Below are 17,472 nucleotides of genomic sequence, written 5' to 3'. Positions count from 1 at the left end.
CCAGCAATTCGAAGAAACGGCTCAGTTTCCTTTTGAAAGCCATCTCACAGCTGTATGTAGGAGCAGGAATTCGAAATCTTCATCATTTTCATATCAAAGTTCTCGGAACAAACGGTTATTAGGAGAATTAGCTTTTATTTTATTGATGCCAGAAATAACCAATTTTTCGCAGCCAAAAGTTGACGATGAATGACATAATGAATGGTGAGATAACTTCCGGTACTTCTTTTTTAAGGTGACCCAGAAACCCAGTATGACAACCAGACATGGTTGGAGCACCATCTGTTGCACAAGCACTTACATTTGTGAGGGGAATTTCTTTTACCTCAAAATAATCTTTGACCAATTTAAAAATCGACGATCCTTTTGTATCTGTGTTTAAAGTTCTTGTAAATAACATTTCCTCGTTAATCTCCTTACTCTCATTTATGAATCTCACGTAAGCTAAAACAGCTTTGTTATCTATCACAGTTGATTCATCAATCTGCAACGCAAATTTACCTTTTTTCAGAAATTTGATGAGCTTTGATTCAACGTCGGCGGCCATCTCATCAATACACCTGGAAAGAGTATTATTGCTCAGAGGAACAGAGTGACTTATCAGATTTCCGCCTGCGATACCAAAACGTATGACGAAAACGATCCTGCACTTAAATTTTTTTAAATTTTTAACTATCGTAATCCTTTGTCTACACAAGAACCATAAGTTTTATATAAATTTTCAATTTCAATCTCAAATAGCTTTTATTATTAATATTATGAGCAATTTTTATCTTTTGAATACTCGTCGCCCCCTAATCGCCCCCTTGTGAAGCTCTATCGCCCCCTTTGGGGCGATCGCCCCTAGGTTGGGAACCACTGGTTTAGATGCTATTCAAACATTTACCTATATTTATTCATCTCAGAAAGTTTGCGCTTATATTTGTTTCATTTCCTTTAGTTTATGCCCCATGACAAAATATGAAAATTAGGTGAGTATTAAATATTAAATTTTTAAATCAATACTTATATTTTAAAGTTTGTTTTATAACATTCTTAATGCTCATTTCATAATATAATGTTGTTTTAATTGTAATGTTATTTTAAAGTTGAAAAAGGTTTAATGTAAGTACATTTTTCGGTATTCCTTCACAATGTTGTTATCTAATGTAATTTCTTTATAAATACACAGAGAGAGGATTGTAGTTTTGTTTATATGAATTTTAAAATAATGGGTAAACCATTACAAGAGACATTTTTCTCCTTCGGTGTTTCATTCAAAACTTTAGCGTTATGTCAAAAATTATCCCTAAAAAGCCTAACCATGCATTTTCCCTGTTTTTATGAAAAAGTTTTGCTTCTTTAATGTAGTTATTATATTTCTTGACCTGCATGAAGAAACAGATAGCATACGTAGCTCCATTAATCATTAAGATCTATAAAAAACACATATATACATTTCCCTTATCTAAATTCTGAAAGCAAAGCAGGACTTTAATTGTTTTTACGATACTTAAAAAATATACATTTCTTCATCTATATACAAGAAACAGATGTAATAATATGTATAATAAGTAGAATTCAACGCACCGTTATCCTTTTCGAAGATCATTAAAACACTTATAATCTATTTTTTTCATCTACATGCTGAAAACAGATACCATTTATGACACCATTAATTTGTAAGATTGATAAAAACGTGTATTTTAAAGTTGAATTTTATTATCTGCAATCAGGACACAGATAGTATTTATAGCACAATTAAATTAGAATCCTGAAAAAAATTACTAGAGGCAAATATAACGTTTAATGTCGTGTGAATAAGCTTGTCAGTGTGTCAGAAATTGTGTCTTAAAAATAAACAAAGTACCTTCGCAGTAAATCCTTTTAAATAGTTATGTTTTTAACTCATACGTAATATTTATTCATTTACACGCAGAACACAGAAACCATGCAAAGGGCCATTGAACTTTGTTAAGCGTCTTAAAATAACGTATGTTTACATGCGGGAAACATATAGCATTCATAGCACTATAAAAATTTGCTAAAATCTCTAAAAAAAAGTATAAGTTACAGATTTTGCGTCTACTGTCTTTTTCACAACCTTACCAGTCAGTCAGAAATAGTATTTAAAAACCTAAATAAGCAACTCCACTGTGCAAAAAACAGATACCATTCATACCTAGCTCTATCAATCCTTGTTAAGATCCTTAGAATCACATTTTATGTCTCTTTATTTACACGAAGAAAGCAGATAACATTCATAGGCCTATAACACATGTTAAAATCTCGAAAAAAACATTAATAGATACTAATGTTTCACGTACTGCCTTATTAGTGAGAAGTAGTATTTTATAACCTAACCAAATAACTTCACCATACTTTAAAACCTTTTAAATAGTTATGCTTCTTTAATTCAGTTATTATATTTCTTTATTTGCATGAAGAAAACAGAAAGCATTCATAGGCTTAGCACAAACATCAATAGACACTAAAGTTTCACGTACTGCCTTATCAGTGTGTCAGAAATAGTCTTTCAAAACCTAACCAAATAACTCTACGGTACATTGAAACCTTTTAAATAGTTATACTTCTTTAATTCAGTTATTATATTTCTTTATTTACTTGCAGAAAACAGATAGTATTCATAGGCTTAGCACATGTTCAAATCACGAGAAAAAAACACTAATAGACACTAGTGTTTCACGTACTGCCTTATCAGCGTGTCAGAAATAGTATTTTAATTTTTAAACTTTTAAATAGCTATGCTTCTTTAATTCACATATTGTATTTTTTCTTTGTATTCTTTGTATTGTATTTGAATTTCAGAAAACAGAGCATTCTTAGAGCTATTAATACTTATACAGATTCTTAAAAAAACTTATATTTTATGTCTCTGCGTCTACTAACAGAAAGTGGATAGCATTTATCGCGCCATTTACCCACGTTAAAATCTTGTCTGTCTTTTTAATAACACACAGCGTATCAGATACAATATTTAAAAAAACCTCACCGATTATCTTTACGATACTTTTAAGCCTTTTAAACAGTTATGCTTCTTTAATGCAACATTTATGTTTTTATTTTTTCCTCATGTAGATGATAGACAGAAAAAAAAATTCTCAACAATGCTTAACCAAAGTAAGAAATAAAGTATGTAACCTTCAAAGTTGAAAATTTTGATAAGATGAAGCACTTCTGTGAAACTGGTAAAAAGAAAAAAATTATCCTTCTTTTTAAATGTTCTTCTCAAAAATTCCTTTTCTCGTATAAAACTGCATTCAGATCCCCTGATAGTAGTTTATAAAAGCATAAAAGTCAGTTTTAGTGGAAACGCACGAAAAAACGTTTCCATAATAGCGCCTTCAAACATACTTTTTTTTATTTCTTGAATATTTGTCAAAGACTTTAAATAAAATTTTGCATAATCTTCAGAAAAAAGATTTTAGATAAACGGAACAAATTACTTTAGAGGAAAGAGTCTCTTTAGGAACTAGTATTTTGGAATATTTAATTTATATCTTAAAAAAATAAAACAATGTAATCTTTAAAAATGTCTTATCGTTGTTACATGCTCTGTTTTTTTATTGCAGTAAACATCCTTAGATTGCTAAATGTAAATATAAATTTAGAAGAATTTATAAGTGCAGAGAGCTTTTAAAACGTTGCTATCACAATGTATTTCTTAAACTTTATCAAATATCAATTTATTCTAATAATAAAAGAAGAAGTTTGGGTATCTATTTGTGCATCGTATTCATTACGCCAGAACTATTTGTAATAAACTGAATATCAAGACAATGACCTGAAATTGAGTGAAAAGGTATAAGGGGTAATTTTAAGTCTTGATCCTAAAAATCGTTAAAAAAAAGACTTTAATTAGCTTCTTTTGGCAGGACATTAAGAAAAAACGAGTTATTTCTCATAGATTTACCACTGACATTAAACTTCAGACATTTCTGTTGATTTTTTTATCTTAAAAGATATCATCAATGATGTTTTCTAACAGCGTAAATTCGCAAGGATATTAGCGTAAAGTCACAAGCAACAGTAAGCAAATGGTTCAGTTAAATCTTTTAATGGTATTGGTAGCACGACTTTCAGTTTTGTCTATGATAGCGGTGTGTTGATTGATTCCAATACAAAATATTGAAAAATTGAAGAATCCTTAAATCTTCAAATTTTCGTCAAATGATAATAAATTAGAGTGCCTCACTTTACGGTCTTAAATGCATATTTCCGTATGAAAAAACACAAAAATATTAGAAAAATATAAGGAATCATTAGGAGGTTATATATATATATATAATAACATCATCATGGTTGGTCAGACTGCTCAATATGGGCCATTGCCTTCCTCTGAAGATTTCTACATAACGACTACCGATTTATCTTTGATTTCCAATTCTTTTCATTAATTGCAAGAAAATCAGACACCACCGAGTCAGCCCATCTCAATCAAAGCCTTCCTCTCTTTCTTGTTCTAGTAGGCTTAAAAAGCAGCATCTTTTTTAATGTATTGTTATAACTCATTCGGATCACGTGGGCCATCCAATTCATTCGACTTCAGCAAAATCTTTCTCTCAAATATTGAAATACAATTTTCCTCCAGTTTTGTCACTGTCCAAGCTTCAGAAATATATGTAAGACTGGATTAACAAGAGTTTTGTAAATTAAGAGATTTGTTATTGTAGGAAGAAGCCTAGATGCAATAAATCTTCTCAGTCTATAAACATATATATAAAATTATAATATAAATAAAATTATAATATAAATAAAATATAAATATATATCTGCTATTATTGCAACGAAGGCGATATAAATTTAAAAAAAAAACTTTGAAAGATATTCCTTAATATAATTTTGATGAACGATAAATTACTTATTACTTTTGTTTCTATAAAAGAAAAGAAATTTTCTTTTCCTGGTTTTTATTTTTTGCGTAAATGCAAACCTTTCAAGTTGAAAAATGTCAGAGTTTAGGCAAGATATTAAAAAAATAGCTTAAAGAAAAATCCATTTCGTCAGAAAATGTTAGGCCGAATAAAATATAGACAAAAGAACCTTTTTGTTTGAGTGCAAATATTTGACTGTATAGTTTTAAAGAATTTTTTAAAACAGTTTTTAGTTACATTTAACAAACTTTTTTTTTATTTCAATACATTTTCAAGCTAAGAAACATTCTTTATACTTGAAGGATGATTTTTTTATATTTTTAATATTTATGACTTTTTGTACATTAAACTTTAAAAATCAACCCATGCAACCTAAAATGTATGAATTATGATTAATTTTAATCTTTCAAAATCATAACATAGTGCCTGCTTGCTTTAGAAAGTGTTCCTTTGGTGGAATTTTGAGAAAAGGAGATTTTGTGGCTGTTTTTGCACTAGTTTTAGGAATTTTTTTTAAGAAAAACATTTATTTATAGAAAGATGATAATTTGGTTTAAAAAAATCTAGCACCGTAAAAAATTCCGAATTAAATTACTCTAAAAAGTACAAGCATTCAAGCATCCGGAACTTTTTACTGTAAAATCCCTTTTTATAGGAAAATGTTACGGAACAAAGAATCTGATATATCGTACTTTTTATGGTAATAATTACCGAAAATCCCTGAATCACTCTAATGAAATAAATATCATTGTAAAAATTACGGTATAAATATTTTACGGGGGAAATAGATTTAATGCTACAGTGAGTTTTAAAGGACGATGCCCCCTAAGTGCTGTTACTTACCGTAATTTCATCCGGAATTTTTCACAGAGTGGCTTATTTTGCAAAATATGCCACTCTGAGAGCAAAAAGCCAGCCCTGAGAGCAAAATTTTGAAAGTTTAAATAAAAATTTATGTTTCTTATAATGAAATCTTTTTGTTCGTTGGTAGTAGTTTACATGAACTGAAAGGAGAAAGTGTTGGAGTAATTAACTTTAAGTATCTACCCACGCAGCCTATTATGCGTCAATTATTTTTGAGTAACATAGTTTTAATATCTCATGATAAGATATTATTTGATACTTTAATAAGTGTTTCTTTGGAGAAATTTTGATATTGAAACATTGTGGATGAATTCGAATTATTTTTAAAATAATATGTTTTTTTTCAAGACGTATATGACTTGGTTTAAAAGAAAGTTTTGAGATGTACTTTGAAACATTTTATGGTTTCCTCAAAACCATTAATATAATTGAAAATGAAATTTATTTATTATACTGGTAGTAATTTATGTAAATTGGAGCAGATGAAAAACCTTTGAAACATTCCGAATGTCTCAAATCTAACTGACGACTTATAAAAATTTATAAAAGTAATATAGTTAAGGTTTTTTTCAGTGAATTTTTGTGTATAAGTACTTTTCTTTTTGTCTTAAACTTTCTCAATAGATGGTGCTATGTATGGTAAATCTACATATCGAAAAAAGATGGCTAAAATCTACATCGAAATCTCATGATATATATCAGCGAATAGAAGTCATTTTACAATATTTTTGAAATGTGTACCATTAGCAACAATTAAATGCAGTAGCTAGAAAACAAAATTTGCAAACATCAAATCGCAGCGAGTGTTAGAAAGATATTTGTCAGCTTATTAATTTTTCAATCAAAAATTCTTTGAGTTAAAACCCAGATTTCTGGAAGGAAAACGTTACGTCTTGTAGCATGAGATCTATGAAATAATATTTTTTTAAATTTAAATAATTTTCCAGTAATAAATTTTTGTAGAACTCACTGCAATTTCTCGTCAAAAATGGTTAAATAACAATTTTATAATTCAAAAATGGTTGCTAACAATTTAATAAATTGTTATTTTATCATATTCAAACGGAACAGTCAAATAACTATAAATGAGATTGTATTCATACTGACTGTGAAAAAATACCGTTTATTATCCGTTTATTAACTGCTTTCATCTAATACGATTAAACAATCGGAATTTTATCGCACTCAATAAGACTTACCTAATCAAGACACTTAGTTCCCTGCTGAAAGGCATATGCTACAACCCAGAGGGCAATTTTCTGCCCATCTCGTGACGGACAGAACGGGGGTTCGAGTCCCGGTGTTGGCACCAAACTATTTCTTCCTTTCCCTTCAACACATGAAGAGTTTCCAGTCTCCTGCACTACCGAATTTGAGCCCTGGTCTATTAGAATACAAAATTCTCTTTTGTGCATAAATGGCAACACCATAAAGCTGCAAAACTGTTTCCAATGTTAAAATTTACATTTTACGATTTCGAACCATGTAAGTTGTAAATGGTTAAAACGACGTATAGTTTCATATTCATGATTTTTCAACCTAACTAGTTGTAAACGGTTTCAAAAGTGTGAGAGTAAATTTTATTTACCACCAAATTTATGGGCAGACAGCTACCAGTTATTTTATCATAATTTTAGAAAGAAAATTCTAACAGTACGTTAGTCTAATTTAGGATATCCTACATTGTGAAAATGTCTCCTATTATATCAATTCGGATCTGATTTTCCTGCGTTAGTCCCAACTTGGGACCCTAAAAGGATTAATAGATTCTTTGGAAAAAAGAATGAGTAGAAAACGTCACGCTTTTATTTATTATACAGTAGAAATATTTTGAATTAATTTTTATTACAATGCTAGATAACTATAGACCTAAATCAGTGTTACCTTGTAAACAAATATTTCGATTCACTGACTTTAAAAAAAAAACTTTTATTCTTTTTTCATTTATAGCTTATTAAAGAGTGACTTAAAAGCAATGTTCCTAAATTCGGGTTAAAATATTTCTAAGGGAATAAAAGTTGACATTTGATAGAAACATTGCTAACTTTTAAATTTGACGAAAAACAGTATTCTTTTAAATGAATATTTACTCACTTATCTTAACTTGAGTATTATACAAAACCGTTTTGATAATAATAAAGAACGTAGAATTCTTTTCTATTCTTATTTGAAAAAAATCAACAAAAAGTAATTAGAATCGAACAGTCTGTCTTACTTCAGCAAACTTCAGAAATAAACAATTCTACCTATAACTAATGGCTCTCTTTTTCGTGCATCAGACAGGTAACAAATGAAGTTTCCTAACTATTTTCTGTAGAATAAATAAAGCAATTTCACTGAGTAAAGAGTTGCCAGTTATAGACTGTATGTCATGAACTATTATATTTTATGCTTTAAATCAAATACAAATACTATCTCAAAACAAAATTGAGCGACATTTAATGAATTAAAATATAAAAAATACATTATTTCACAAATATTTATTATTCTATACAAAAAAGCAAGATCTTTTATTAATGATTCATGATTATGCGTAGTTGAACGTTGAAAATTTTATAATATATTTATTTACAAGCATAGTTTGTTATTAAAAGTTTTTTGAGTGATTTACTATACAATAAAGCAAGGACTTTTAACAATAATTCATGAATATGCTTTGTTGAAAGTAGAAAATTTTATAAAATATTTATTCCACAGCATATTGGGTTTTTGAAACATTTTCCTGTGGATGTTTATGAATATGATTGGTTGCTGGTAAAATATTTCATATATTTTTATTTTACAGCATATTGTGTCTCGCCAGTACCAAAATCCACAAAACTTGCTCGCTTCACTTGCTCATTGAATGCATCAATATTTTAGTCTGGCTTTGTATGAACAGTAATTATCATGTATACATAGTTTTCTATGTATACCTTGTGTGTAAACTTTAATTTATTAACATTTCATGGATAATTACGATTTTGATTTGCACATAACTAATTTAATTTGAGTGCATTAGGATTTAATTTGTATACTTTTTTATACTACTTGGAATGACGCAAAAAATTAGAAAGTCAGAAATTACGTGGTTCCTTATGTAATACGTAACCGTCGTTGAACAGCCGTCTCAATTATTGGGTTTACAAATACTAATGGTCAGCTACGTTGCCTTGTATTTTTGAGCCCAATCCAGAAGGCAAGGAAACTCCTGGATGAAGTATTGGGAGAAATTTGCCTTCGTGGAGGACCTTTTGGGGGAACTAACCAGCATTTGCGTTACTTGGGGAGGAAGACCACGGGAACCTCCCACGGTTAGCCTGACGACAAGGGGAGTCTAACCAATAACCCGTTTACCACTGAGGATATTTCACGTCAGCACTGTGGTCTGTGCAAACCGGATGCGGAATTCGTCTGGACGAGCTATCACTGGAATTCGAATCAGGTTTACCTCATTGGATATCGAACGCTCTATCTCCTCAGCCATCGCAGCTCTCTGAGGGTCTTTGAAGACCATTCACAACCTCTATCTTTTTGATCCTTGTTTACATATCTATAAAGATGGCAAGCTTTCTGATTTTTTTAGAGCACAGCCCAGTAAAAAATGCTCATCACGATATGAACAGAACGAAGATTTGGTCTAAGTATATCAGTATATCTGTATAGGTATATCCGCACAACTGAGTGTGTAGTATGACATGAAGATCGTTTTACATATATAAGCAGTATTGATATACGTTGGCTAAATCTCAGAACCATTGAAAGTTCTACTCCGATTTAAAGTTGTCATACTGTGTATATAAAACTGAAATTAGAGTATGTCCATCTGTGTATCTCCATTTGTGTTCAATTTACGTTGTTTCGTGCTTTAGTGCACTTAACACAAAGTATATTCTAACCCTAGTTAAGCACTTTATTAATCTTATAATTTCATCTGTTTTTATACAATACAAAGTAACTTTCATAGACGTAAATATTGTAGATTATCAATGATGAGTAACTTTTGTGCTTTTTTTTAAGATTTTATTAGTTTTATCATTTTATTTATTTTTATTGAAATACAAAAATAAATGCCTCGTTTATCATGCTATTTATTTTCCATAAAATATAAAGTAACGTTGATAGACGTAAATAATTTCAGTCTGCAATACCTCTTAGTCCAGCAGTAGACTGATCGTTAAGACACGGTTCCCAGTATAACACCCAAGGCAAGCCTCACTGGCTGTAGCCAGTATGTTGGTGGGTGTCCGGTTGGATCAGTCTACGAAGTGACAGAGGGTGCGCTTTATTGATCCTCATTAAACTGCTCTACCGTTAAGTGCTCGACTTAAACACAGGTTGTCGGGCTACCAAAGCGGGGATGCCATCCCCTCAGCAGAGGATCGAAATTGTGATGTCATGTCTTCGGATCAACCTCAGGAATGCTTCCCAGACCGTCGCCAATAGCCCATTAAACAGCTCTAGTGCGACGTAAATAAACTACAACTACAACAACAATGCTTCGACTATATATTTTACTCGGTTCATTAATTATCGATTTGTATTATATTTTCCTCAAGATCTAGTAGAGCCAGATTGGTAGGGCACTGGGCCCATGTCCAAGAGTCCATGTGTCCGATCCCCACCTGCCGAAGATTCTCCTTGTAAAAAATAGTGACTGATGCGCGATAAATCTGTCTAGTCACAAAGTCCTCCATGTTCCCGTAACAAATCCTACCTTTGGGGGTACTGATTCAGGAGTTTCCTTGTCTTCTGGATTGGTTCAAAAGTACAAAGCTGTGGAGTACTGAACATTAGTAGTCACAAACCCAAGATTGGGCCAGCTGTTTACAAATTTCATTACTTCATCTATTTTCATTATTATTTTTCTTAAAATACAAAGTAATGTTTGAGGAAATTTAAATAACGTGGATCATCAACGAATAGTTCAAGAAAATACGATACAATATCTTTCATGATATATACACGGAATATCACATTTGAATTATTTTTTTTCCTTTCGCATACTTTACACCAGACGCTACTCATTGATTTCAATCTATTCATCACAGTTATTTAATTGTATATTTAATTATAATTTTATATCTCAGTAATCCAATTTCGCGATGAATAACGATTTAAGAAGTGGGAATGAATCACATTTACATGCAAATAAGACATAATCTTCACAATAAATTCAAATTTGAAATTCATTTGAATAAAAATTATTTATTTTTCTCTTTCAGAAAAGATAAGACTTTATATTAAAAGATTAAGATTTGATTTCATACTCGTGATTTACGGTTATTTTTATTCAATTTAATATACAGTTTTCTGTACATTTGGAAGGAATAAGATTTAAATATTATGCAAATAATTCAATTTTCACGATCTGTTATTTTTAAAGAAAGCAAAACATTAAAAAAAAAGATTTTCAGCTGAAAAATATTAGACATTATGATAATCTCTGAGTTTGTATTCTCACATTGCATAACTAATAGTTAGAAACGATCTTTAGAAAATAATGGAAATATGCAAATACGCATTTTATTAAAAATCTGTGAATAAGTACTGATATTTATAATACTGAAAGATCACTTCAAAGCAAATTGTTTTATTCATTTTTAACTTTAAAATATGTAAGCTTCTTTAGCTGTACATAATGCAAAATAACCGACTGTCAAAGCGTATCATGCATTAATTCCTTAAACAATTACCAAAGTAGACAGAAAAATTTATTTTTCCTAAATAATTCAACTACATTTTCAACAGAAGAAATACACTTTTTCAAAGGATTTGGACTCGTTACCTTTATATTTAAACTCGATCCCTTTAATTTCGGACTCGTTTTCCTTCAGATTCAGATTCGTTTCCATTAATTTCGGACTCGTTGCCTTTAGATTTGAACTCGTTAACTTTAGATTTGGACTCGTTAACTTTAGATTCGGACTCGTTTCCTTTAGATTTGAACTTGATCTGATTAAAAGAAAATAACGAATCCCCCCCCCCAAAAAAAAACTTTTAAGATCAACTAAATTTTGTGCTTTTATCAGTTCTCGATTTGCTAAGTTTTAAAATTTAGTTCTTAATTACAAATTTAAATTAAAGCACACTTAAATAAAATATTTTTTAATTGTTTAAAAATTGAGTAGAAAATATGATTTGAAATATCGATGTATGTTTCAGTATGAACGAAAACTTATTAAATAAAAACTATGAAAATACGACTTTTTTATAATTATATTGTTCAGAAAATTTAAAAAAAAAATTATTCGAATTTTGTATCTTGCCGTATAAAATTACATTCTTTAAAAAGATGTAAAATGTGTGTAAATTAATATTCAAATTTTTCGACTATTATTAAATAAAACGATAAAAAATAATCTGAAAAATATTTTTCTTCTCTAGGAATTAATTATTATCTTTTATTAACTATTTATTTTTTGCTAGGAATAATTAATTATCTTTCTTTAAACGAATTTAAACGAAGTACAAAAATGATTCAATTCACTTGAAACTTTCTCGAGATATGACGAAATTCGTAAAAAGTAATATAAACATGAAAGGATCCAGACTTACGACTGATCTCCTGACCACACAATTAGTACCTTATTTCCCTGATTACGGCAACCCCCGACATTTAAGAGTCATAAATCAGAATTCGCTGCTCAAATGGATTATTTGTTCAGATATCGTAACTTTAAATGTCGTCTGCACTAAATATTTAAGGTCACCGCTTCGATCCATTAAGATTGAGCTTAAGTACATGAAAATCCGATCATTAAATCAAAAGTTATTCACGGTGTTTTTCTGCGCATTGTTAATTTGATTACTTACTTTCTTTTTCAAGGGGAGTTAAACAAATCATCAGATGATTGATAAAATAATAATAAACATCAATGTATAGACAATGGAGCAACTTTAAGAGTGTTTAAAATTTTTAAATAAAAAAAGAAACAAAAATAAGGATAGGCAGATCGGCGCTGAATTATAAGTCTGAAATAATGGGACATATCACATTTCGCTTTCATTTGTAATCAATGTGAAAAGGAAACTAAAAGAACAACACATCTAGAGAGAAGATTGGCTCGTTAATAAACAGCAGGCAAAAGAAAATTGAAATTAGTTAAGTTAAAAATCACGCTGAAAATAAAATATGCCAAATGAAAAGAAGAAAGAAAGGAGAAACGGAATCATTTACCAAACTGCAAATAGTCTTTAACAATTAAAATTTTCTTTCCTACAGTTTTCAACCTTACTGTTTACCATAGCCTTGAGTTAAGATAGATCGGGCCGTAAATAAATGATTATGATAACGACGCATTTTTGAAAACATAGTTACTCAAACGTAAAGAGTTTTTTTTTCCTTAGAAATCAATAACTGTTTAAGTTTGCGCTTTTTTCTTCTAAACCAACAGCTATTCATTAATTACAAGCTACTAAATGTTTTAAAACAAAATTTACGATCAACAAAAAAAAGAAATTCTTTGTAAAATTTTTTTAAATTTCTTTCTGAGAGTTGTTAATTTTTACACCAATGAAAAAACAATTTGTGTCATAAACCCGTTTAAAATTAATAGGCACCATTAAGAGTTTTATTTTTTTTACTATGCACTTTTCAGCCCGATAATTATTCATTTTTTAAGCAATTTTATTTTTGCAATTTTTCTTATAATTAAAAGTTTTTTGTACCCAATAAGTTTATGTATTTTGCTCAACTAATCGTCTTATAAAAAGCAGATCATTATGAAACTTTTAAGGAAGTTTACTAGAAAAATAAATTAATACACCCATTAATTCGATATTCGGTGTTAAAAGTTTTATTAAGTTATTGAAAAGGTTCAAAAATGTTTTTTGCAATGTATTACCAAATAGAAAACTTTGAAAAATGTTTCTGAAGTTTCTCAATGTGACTTTTTCCTAGGGAATTGCCTTAAATTGCCAGTTTACGCGCCACCTCTTGACGCCCAGAAAGATTTTTATAGCGGCTTGTCAACTCGCTTTTGCAACATCAAAACCTCACTTGTCATTTTTGAGAGCGTCCGGGATTCGTTTTTGCACTTTGCACTTTGTAAACTTTGCAATGGGAGCCGCGATAGTTCACGGGAAAGAACAATCGCCTTCCACTGATGAGACCCCAGCCCGATATGAACTAACCACACTTGCTTTTACACGATTAAAACATTTAATATAAATATTTACATCCAATAAAATTCAAAAATTATCCTTTAATGATAAAGGTTTTTCTGCGGAAAAACAAATCTCTTCTTGTTTTTTTTATATCAAATTTAGTTTTTAAAATCAACGATTACAAAATCTAAAGTATTTTTTAGCTTAATTTTGATGTAAAAAAGGCTTTCTTGTAACTAACATAATAATATTTATATTAATGTACCATAATATTCACGCTATTTACAACTTATTTCAAAACGATTAGAGTAAGTGCATCAGTTATCTCAAATTCAGATATCAGTTACATAATATTTGTAGAAAGAAATAATTTAATGTAAATAATTAATAATAATTAATAATAATTAATAATAATTAATAATAATTAATAATAATTAAATCATAATAAATAGATATTAAATAATAAATATATCATAATAATTTGATATTTTCTGAGTAAATTACAAAAATTACTCTAAAATGCCAGTGAAAAAATCTTTGTTTTAAATTAATGTTTCATCTTATATTAAGAGTTTTCTAGATCTTTAATCCATGTACCATAAACACTGTTACTTGTAGATTTATTCTAAGTTAGTCGAAGAATTTTAAAGCTGTAATTAGATTAGCTGATTCTAAGAAATGTATTCATATTTTAAAAATCTAAAAATATTGAGTCACTATGTTTTAATTTTTTATCCACTATACACAAAAGTTGTAGTTATGTATTGTTATTATTTAATATAATGCATAAAAAAATTATTGTAAGCATCAAATTTTTTTTATGCTATCGTTATTCATATTAAATGTATTCGTATTTTGAAAAATATAAAAATTGAGTTACCATGCTCCGGTATTTTACCCAGGCCAAGTGAAATTTTTTTTATGCATTACACTTTATTTAATATGATACATAAATAAAATTACTTGTAAGTATCAATACTGTTTTATGTTATCGTTATTCATATTAAATGTATTCGTATTTCGAAAAATATAAAAAATTGAGTTACAATGTTATGATATTTTACCCAGGCTACATAAAATTTTATTTATGCATTACACTTTATTTAATACAATACATAAATAAAATTAATTTAACGCATCAAAATTGTTTAATGCTATCGTTATTCATATTAAATGTATTCGTGTTTGGAAAAAAATAAAAAATTGAGTTACCATGCTTCGGTATTTTACCCAGGCTACATAAAAATTTTATTTATGCATTACACTTCAGTTAATATGATACATCAATAAAATTACTCGTAAGTTGAAATATTGTTTTATGTTATCGTTATTCATACTAAATGTATTCAAATTTTGAAAATGAAAAATATTTAATTACCTAGTTTTACTATTTTATTCACGATACGTAAAAGCTGCAATCAGGCATTGCACCTTATTTAATATGATATGTAAATAAAATTAATTCTGAGCATTAATATTGTTTTATGCTACTGTTATTAATATTAAATCTATTCATATTTTGAAATAAAAAAATATCGAGTTGCCATGTTTTAGTATTTAATCTCCAATTCATAATAATTTTAATTACGCATTATACCGTATTTAATATAATACATAAATAAAATTAATTATAAACTTCACTATTGTTTAACGCTGTCGCTACTCTGAGCTCTAAATACTAATGAAAAATACCACATTTGCCATATCTCTAAAAGCATAGACGTAGATTCCTTTGAAAGAAAACTTGCACAAGACGGATAATAAGAATTCTCTCAGGAGAAAATATCTCTATTCAAGTGAGAAATTCTCGATTGTTAGAGAGAGGAAGATATATTAGATTCTTCAGATCTTTCTGCTAATCGATACGGAATCTTAATAGCTATGCAATATTTTCTTCATTCAACTGTTACTTTTATATGATGCGTTATTGAGTCACTGTTTAATGGCAAAAACTTAAAATCATGCTATAAATGAATTTGCGATAGTTTTTTACTCAGTTGAGCTACTTCAGTTTTAAGATTTGGAAACATTTATAATAATTTTTACCAGATAAATGTATTTCCAAAAGAAAAGCTCTCTTGCGTTAAAATTTTTGGAAACGTATTATTTGATATCGAAATTCATCAAGTTTAGAGCTAGCTCTCCGGATTCTTCAATCTTCTCTGTTCTAAATTGAAAATTTTAATATTTTGAAGCTGCTGATTTCTTACAACGTGCTCTGAAACAGTGAAAAACGTATATTTTCAAGATTGTTTACGAACGATCCAATACATGAGAGTTAAAAAAATATTGCAAAATGATACCAAAACATTTTAGCAATTTGAAGGAGGGTAACGTCTCGTCAATCAGTGTAGTTCTTCATAATATATTAAGGTTATAATATCTTTGATGATGGGTTTAAGATCAGATTTTCATTTATTATTATTATAATGTACGCAAGTCGCAAATAAATAGGAGTTGCTGATTCAGTGTTGCTGTTGTTGACGTAGGCCATTGAAGCCACTGGGGGTGCAAGTGTTCTTATTTTCCGGTGGCGCCATCTATAGCCAAGAATTAGACTTCTGCCACATCTATGCATCCTGTAGCCTGTGATCAACAGTTTTGAGCAATATAATAATAATCTCATGTTTTCAAATTGTTAAGAATGGCGTTTTTAGTGTAAAACACCATGTTTTTCAAGTAGACAATAAAATATTCATCATATCGCGCTATCGTAGTATGTTAATTTCTGAAAAAGGTAAAAGTATCCATCTGTAAACAATACAAAAGAGCAGTCTGGTGTAAAAATTTAATCTTTCAACAAGTTATATTTTCGTGCGCACTTCAATTTTATAAAATGAGAGACAGAGTGGATTGAAGACAATGTATATTTTATTATAGTGTACAGTGCGCAAGAAAAAAAATTGGCCTCCTTGTATCTGCCTATTTTAAGTACACCCTTGTGCAAATTAATTGAAACAAACTTTCTTTTTCGTGTTTTTTAAAGAAGATGTTTTGGGGTTGTTTCGGTTACAATGGGGTTGGACCTTTGCAGCCTATTGACGGTATGATGCGTTCTGAGCAGTACATTACTATTCTGGGTAAAAAAGTTGTTCCAGAGTTGGTCCAGAAGAAACGATACCCTGATGGAACAGGGATTTTTCAACAGGATTTAGCTCCTTGCCATACGTCCAAAATTGTCAAGAAATTCATATCTGAGAATCAAATTGAGACATTGGAATGGCCAGGGAACTCTCCGGATATCAACCCGATTGAGAATTTCTGGGCCTTATGCAAGAATCGCCTATTAAATATGGACTGTACAACTATAGAGAAGCTAATCACGACGTTAATTCATGTGTGGTACAAGGACACAAATATTATAAATGACTGTAAAAAATTAGTGGAATCCATGCCGAATCATATCCAAATGTTAATAAAGTGTCGTGGAGATCATATTATGTACTAAAAATTTTTGAGTTTGTATAAATTTAAATAAAATAGCATTTTCTCTTAGTTTTCAGAATTTATTGAGATTGTTTCAATTAATTTGCACAAGGGTGTAAATGTCTTTTTTAAAATTCAATTTCGGAAAAACTATTCGACAGATATCGATTAAATTTTGTATTTTACTTTATAAAATTATGCTCTTTAAAAGGATACAAAA

General features: G+C 29.3%; 1 protein-coding gene across 1 annotated transcript; it reads right to left on the bottom strand.

Moving 5' to 3' along the window:
• Nucleotides 1–139: 139 nt before the first annotated feature.
• Nucleotides 140–6,972, bottom strand: LOC139425842 (protein FAM200C-like). The gene is made up of 2 exons (XM_071181839.1): nucleotides 6,938–6,972; nucleotides 140–560 (listed from the first exon to the last, which is right to left on the bottom strand). Exons 1-2 carry the CDS (start codon nucleotides 6,970–6,972, stop codon nucleotides 140–142), a joined length of 456 nt encoding a protein of 151 aa, XP_071037940.1.
• Between the last annotated feature and the right edge of the window lie 10,500 nt (nucleotides 6,973–17,472).

Source organism: Parasteatoda tepidariorum, chromosome 6 (genome assembly GCF_043381705.1).
Source record: "Parasteatoda tepidariorum isolate YZ-2023 chromosome 6, CAS_Ptep_4.0, whole genome shotgun sequence".
Lineage (NCBI taxonomy): Eukaryota > Metazoa > Arthropoda > Arachnida > Araneae > Theridiidae > Parasteatoda > Parasteatoda tepidariorum.
The sequence above is the reverse complement of the archived record's forward strand: the minus strand, read 5'-3'. Positions and strand labels throughout refer to the sequence as shown.

What these genes read in the sequence shown, in the direction of transcription:
- LOC139425842 (XM_071181839.1), bottom strand. Translation starts at nt 6,972, where the DNA reads ATGCCTTTCAGCAGGGAACTAAGTGTCTTGATTAG. An exon ending in GAACTAAGTGTCTTGATTAG is followed by an intron (nt 561 to 6,937) that starts GTAAGTCTTATT and finishes TACTCTTTCCAG; the next exon opens with GTGTATTGATGAGATGGCCG.